Below are 6,995 nucleotides of genomic sequence, written 5' to 3' on the forward strand. Positions count from 1 at the left end.
CTAACAGCAGACTTTCCCATGGCAATGCGCCTTTTAATTTCCTGGCTACTGGTGCCAAGAGTGTTGACTGTGGAGCCAAGCAAACTAAAGCTGTGTATAATCTCAATCTCTTCACCAGGGAAGGTAACTGATTATAATTCAGTTTGGTCACAGGATACAAACTCTCAGCCAAAATAGCTTCTGAAGCATGCTCTCAGACCCTTCAGCCTCATGGCTTCAGGCCAGTGTTAAGAACCTCTCTTAGTCCAGCCAATTGTGCCATCTCCCAGCTAGTTCTCCAGCAAACTTGGGTAAAGGCACGTGGCTCGGGGTCTGTAGTGTAGCAACCCCAAGGTCAATTCTGCCTCACACTGGGTCTCTGGCTCTCTGCTCTGACACCTGCTTTTGCTCCTGTAGACCCCATTCTCAGTGGCATGGGAATCTTCAGTCCAGAAGGATATGTGCCACTTTCTCTGCTGCTTCTTTGCTGGTGGTGAAAGATCCCAAATTCTGCCACTGAACCTGCTCTATTTAATGGTGAGATTAGCCAATCCCCTCGTGGGTAGACTAAAACCCTGTTTGTATGATTCTTCCCATTTGTGTGGCAAAGTTAATGACTAGGAAAGCAATTTTGGACAAGAAACTCTTGACACCACAGTGACTCTGTGGGGCAGGGTAGAATTACCCCACAGGACTTCTAAGGCTGTAATCTTTATGGGTGCTTATTGCCTCTTCTTTCTCTCACTGAGCTGCTGGGTGAGTTCGAACCACCTCGTGTGTGGTTGGCAGCCAAATGCGTAACCATTATGCTACCACGACACCTGCCTTGAAGAAAGGCATTTCTATTAATCAGTGCTGTGTCGGAACGAATGGGCTTTCTTGGGTAGATACTAGAACCTCTCATTTGAGGGTTCATAAAAACATTATATTACTAACATGAGATATTGAAGATGTTTCTACAACAAAACAATGATTGACTATGGGAATCTACAGGTATATTTGGAAGTCATTAGTCTGTGAATAAGGAACCCTGATGACATAAAAGTTAACCACTTGACTTCTAACAAAAAGGTTCACAGTTCAAATCCACCCAGAAGCTCTTTGGGAGAAAGATCTAGAAAACTGTTCTCAGAACATTATAGCCTTGAAAACCCCTATTGGTCAGTTCTCCCCGACACATAGAGGTCATTGAGTCAAACTTGACTCAAAAGTAACCCAAAATAACAACAGTGAACAAGTGATGTAGTTTAGGAGACAGGCAATCTAAATTGACCCATGTTCCTTTTTCTCTCTTTCAGAATTAATTTCCTACTTACATCCTCCACTTCAAGGTAGGAAGATATCTCTTTATGTGCTGTTGGATTACACACTAACCTACCTATGTTAAGCAATATTACACGACTGCCTGAAGTTTCCTGACATTTTATCGTTTCTTTTCAGACCTTTCTTGTTTATGATTACATTTTCAAGTTGTGCACACGTCCTCACCCCCCTTCTCCAGATTGCGCCATCACCACTGACTTAAACTCACTGATCTCACATTCCCAATGAAACTTGCGATTTGCCGCTGTTAATCTGATGTCACACAGACAATTCCTTTTTTTAATTTTATTTTATTAATTTTAATGAACATTTACAGAGATTTTGGATTTCCATTCATTGTTGCATTCTTTTCTTTACCTCCCCAACCCCAGTTAGTTCCTCTCCTTTTTTTTTTTCTTGAAAGTCTGTTTTAATTGTCCAATTGCCACAGTGCTTGTCAAAACCAGTTCTGATTAATCTCCTTGGCCAGTGTGTCCTTTGCTATTCCCTATCACTCCTCCCTAAGAGAGACTTCACCCTGATTCATAAGGAAAAGGGGACGGCATATTCTCTTAGCTACTTCCTGCTGAAAAGGGATGCTGTAGGTTTCAGGGTGAAGATCTTCTCTCACTACTCTAAAGGGCCATTTTGGCAATAGGAAACACGTAGACTATTGTGGACACTGATTTCGGAATTTAGATGCACTGTGACAATTCTTTTTTGAAAAATAAAATTTTTATTTTAATGAAAGCTTCCAGAGAAGTTGGATTTTCACTCATTCATTGTTTACACATTGTACCCCTCTTCCTCCCTTCCCCTCGAGTTCACTTTTTTTTAATATTAATTCATTGTTGCATAATTACCTACCTCCCCCATTCTGTCCCCTCAGTCCTCTTTGCAAGGATGTATCTCTTACTCTGAGCTGCTGTCATATGTTTACATGTATGTTGTTCTTGTTGTTGTTATGTGCCATCGAGTCGCTTGTGACTTATAGCGACCCTATGCACAACAGCCCTAAACTCTGCTCTGTCCTGTGCCAATCGCATTGTCTCTGACACTCCATCCCGATTATCCCAGTCACTGAATCAATCCGCCTTATTTTACATGTATAATGTCTAATAATATATTCATTTTAAACAGTGTTTTCCTTCTGGTCTGACACCTTCTATTGCTCCTCTCGACCCCAGTCTCAGTGGCACAGGAATCTTTGGTGATTATCTATCTCCTCTTATCCCCTTCTCCTCACAATCCCCCATGTCAGACCTGCTTTATAACAGTAGTGCTGTATACAGACAATCCTTTAAGCAGGCACAATGCTCAAGACAGGTGTTGTTGTCGTTGTGTACCATTGAGTCAGAACTAACCCATACCTGACCCTCGATGGGTTTTCAGAGACAGTAAATCACTTGAGAAAAGATTGTCCATCCTCCTCCTGCAGAGCAGCTGGTGGATTTGAACCGCACGCCTTTGGGACTGCAGTGCAGTTTCTTAACCCCTAGCCCACCAGAGCTCCCTTATCAATATTTCCAGATCCAGTTGCGTTTATTAAAATATCTTCTTCTGCGTTGGTATATTCACACAATGAAATACTATGCTGCATTTAAAAACAAGCAACTCGTGCACTATTATCCAAAATGGTGAGCCTGGAGGACATTATGCTGAGTGAAATATCTCAGTCGCAAAAGGACAAATACTGCATGGTGCCACTGCTGTAAAATGGGACTGCTATCAGGGTTGGGGTAAGACTGAGACAAACTGGATAAATTGTGTATACTGCACTGAAACAGATGAGGGAGAGAATAATTTAAAAGTGATGTATAATAAGGTATTATGGTTATCACAGGAGTCCACAATTAAGGTTGCATAGTGGAATGTACTTGGAGCGGTGGGAGGGGTGTGGGGGATTGTGTACCAGGGAGGGAGTTGTTCTTCTACTTTTCAAAGAGAGGAGCGAACTGGGGGAAGGGGGAGGGCTGGGTGGGGAGAGAAGTGCAGCAATGAATGAATGGAAATCCAAAATCTCTGTAAATGTTCATTAAAATGATTTTTTAAAAAGCATGAAAAAAATTTCTTTTTCTATTGTTAACATGTTAATGGTTGGTTACCCGTGGTGGACAGTGTCAGGTGAAGCTCCCCGATTAAAACAAGCTTGGAAGCAGGAGTGGCATCCACTTCCATAATAGCTTGCCTCCGGAAACCCTATGAATCCAGAGAGAGGATGAGACACACAAGTGTTGAGGACTCTCCTTCATAGGGTCACTATGAGTCGCCTGCAACTTGATGACACTTAACAACAATAACATCAACGTAGAGAGAGACCAGTTAGTCTAGTGGATAGAAAGTGATGCTACCAAGCCAAAGGTGGGTGACTTTTAATCTGCAGCTCTTGGGCCTGTCTTTCATTGCTTTTGTTCAAACATTCTTCTATGTTGTATAGCCCTGGTGTGTCCACTCGCCGTACAGCAGTCACTTGTGGTTGCTATGATGCTGAACACTGTGATGCTGATGTGTCAAATACATTAATGGTTGGTTACCCATGGCAGACAGTGTTGGGTGAAACTCCCCGATTAAAACAAGCTTGGAAGCAGGAGCGGCATCCACTTTCATAAATAGCTTGCCTCTGGAAACCCTATGAACCTGGAGAGAGGATGTAAGTCACACAAGTGTTGAGGACTCTCCTTCATAGGGTTGCTATGAGTCACCTACGACTTGACAGCACTTAGCAACAACAACATTGTCAATAGGGTGGACATTTACAAAGCAAATCAGTCTTCCACATGCATTTTGCTTTTGTGAAGTTAACCGTGATACCTGCGCTGTTTGTTATCACGTTCTTTTTCCCCTCCGTGTTTCCTGTTTCTGCATTTTTCTGTGCTGACTGTGCTTTGAGCAAAAGTGGCAGGCTGCTTTTCCATTCACACGCATTTTGCTGTAGAACACAAAGCAGGATACTCACAGCATAATCACAGGCTCCCCCCTTCCTCTCCGTATCCGCAGTGATGTGTATGGGGAGGACAGAGGAGGAAGGGGTGAACCAGCTGCACACTGACCATGGACATCTGAAAGCCCACTGCTCGAGCCCTGCTTTCAACACGCATTCTTGTCTGCAGGTTTTGTCAACGCTCCCTGCATCTTCCCATTTACCTACGGAGAGGTAGTCCACTACAGCTGCACCTCCATCAACAGTGATTATGCCTGGTGTTCTCTTGACAGCAAATTCAAAGGTAGATGGCGATACTGCACTGGGCGTGGTGAGTATCCAGGTGCACGCTTCCTTAATCACCCAAGACCCATTGATGGCATCACACTCCCTGGTTTTGGGCATCTGGTCGATCTGAGTTCCAAGCTTGAGTTTTCTGCCAAACATCTGAATGGGTCCTTTAGAATGAGTATCACTTCTACTCTACTTGGTAAAGTAAAAGGGTCAGCCTTCATGGTTTAGTCTGTTAATGGTTTAACTCCACCAAGCACTCTCTGGAAGAAAGATAAGGCTGTCTGCTCCTGGTGAGATATATAATCTCAGAAACCCCTAGTGGTCTCAAGTTACAATATGTATTCACCCAAAAGCTGTGTTGTTAGTTGCCCTCAAGTCAGCTCCCTTATGGTAACCTTGTGAATAGCAGAATGAAAGCTGGCCCTGCCTGACATCATCTACAAGTGCAAGTTAATTGTGTGGTGTTGCCCTGCCCTCCCATCTTCAAGTGCAAGTTCATCATGTGGTGTTGCCCTGCCTCCACCTTCAAGTGCAAGTTCATCGTGTGGTATCACACCCCTGCCCTGCGCCATCTTCAAGTTCAAGTTCAGGCTCACTGTGTGGTGTTGCCCTGCACCATCTTCAAGTTCAAGTTCAGACTCATTGTGTGGTGTCGCCCTACACCATTTCAAGTGCAAGTTCAGGCTCATTGTGTGGTGTTTGCCCTGTACCATCTTCAAGTGCAAGTTCAGGCTCATTGTGTGGTGTCACCCTGCACCATTTTCAAGTTCAAGTTCAGTCTCATTGCCCTGCACCATCTTCAAGTGCAAGTTCAATCAGTGTGTGGTGTCCATATCGATCCATCTCATTGAAGGTTCCTCTCATCTTCTAGCTGATGATGTGACTACACTGGACAATAAACTGTTGCCATCCATAAACTTTTCACTGGCCAGTTTTGGGACACGGTTCTCTAGGTCTTTCTTCTAAGTCTGTCAGAGTCAATGTAGAAACTGTGCTGAAGCTACCAGCTGGGGAGGGGGACCCTGCTGGTGTTTGAAACCCCAGTGGCTTAGCTTGCAGCATCAACACAACACAACCCACAAACCAGCGCATAACCACAGACTGACGGGTGAGTGGTGGGGCTATTGTGTGTCAGATTCCCTAACAGAAAGTCAGTGGTTTGGACCCACTCACCCCTGTGTGGGAGAAAGACGGCAGCATTCTCCCACTAAGGTTTACAACCTGAGTTGGAAGGTGTCACAAGTCATAATTGCCTTACAACAAGAGGGTCTGGTTTTGTTTGTTAGTTCCTTTGTTCTTGTTACCAGGTGCTGTCAAGTCAGCGCTGACTCAAAGCAACCCTGTGTGTCGTTAGGTGTCATCGAGTCATGTATGGCTCATAATGACCCTGTGAACAACAGACCTGACCCCTGTCCTAGCCTGTGATGTCCTTGTTATCCCTCACATACTTGAACCCACTGCTGCAGTCACAGCGTCAATCCACCTGGTTGAGGGTCTTCCTGTCCTTCTCTGACCTTCCACCTTTCCAAGCACGATGTCCCTCTCCTGGGAATATCCTATCCTAGTGACACGCCCAAAGTAATGTGAGATGAAGCCTCATCATCTTTGCCTCCAAGGAGCACTCTGGCTGCACCTTCTCCAAGACTACCTGTTTGGGTATTTTTAGCAGCCCATGGGATAAGCAGTACTGTTCTCTAACAGTTCTGCTCAAAGGCATTGAGTCTCCTTTTTTTTTTATGTCTAAGATGTCCATGATTCAGGTCATGGTCTTTCCAGTGACTTGCTATGTGTCTGAGAACTGGACGATGATGAAAGACGGCAGAAGAAGAATCGATGCCTTCGATGAAATCCTACACACAACCCTGTGTGACCCTCACACTCTATGCTGGACTCTAGCCCTTTATGGAAATCACTGGGCCAACCCACCTCATTGAAGCTCTTCCTGTCTTTCACTCAAGCCTCCACTTTTCCAAGCACGGTGCCCTTTTCTGGGGACTGCACCCCTCCCCAGATGACATGCTCAGAGCAAATGGGACAAAGTCTCACAAACCTGGCTTCTAACAAGCACTCTGGCTGCACTTTTCCCCCCAAAACATACTTTTTTGATTCTTTTCAGTAATCAGTGCACCATGTAGTCAATAGCCTTCTGCCAACCCCACGATTCAAAGGCAACAGACTCTCATCATCCTTATTTCTTAATTTTCTGGTTGATTTATGCCAGAAGACATCCTGGGGGCACATGGACACACTCAGCTGATGGTGGCTTAAAAGTTGGCACTTAAAACCACACCCAGCAGATCTCCTAGAGAGGGACTCATTGGCCTGCTAGTCTCTGGCCACAGAGAAACAACAGCCAAGAACATTCTAGGGGGGACACTCTACTTGAGGGATCACTATGAGTCAAAATGGCCTGATGTGTGTCAACCATGGAGGGTTTTTTATCATTATTATTTCTTTTTATTCAATTGCTCATGGACATTTTAAAAATTTTATTTTCTTT

At 44.5% G+C, this 6,995-nt stretch overlaps 1 protein-coding gene across 1 annotated transcript in view; it reads left to right on the plus strand.

Annotated features, from left to right (window-relative positions):
• The window catches only part of LOC102862780 (seminal plasma protein BSP-30 kDa-like), a 33,660-nt gene that overhangs the window by 24,157 nt on the left and 2,508 nt on the right, over positions 1 to 6,995 (plus strand). The window contains exon 2 of the mRNA XM_006898714.1: positions 4,392 to 4,532. Within this exon, the coding sequence (XP_006898776.1) occupies positions 4,392 to 4,532 (141 nt within the window). The remainder of the gene's footprint in view (positions 1 to 4,391; positions 4,533 to 6,995) is intronic.

This window comes from Elephantulus edwardii, unplaced genomic scaffold (assembly GCF_000299155.1).
Source record: "Elephantulus edwardii isolate Elephantulus edwardi_28Jun2011 unplaced genomic scaffold, EleEdw1.0 scaffold00236, whole genome shotgun sequence".
Lineage (NCBI taxonomy): Eukaryota > Metazoa > Chordata > Mammalia > Macroscelidea > Macroscelididae > Elephantulus > Elephantulus edwardii.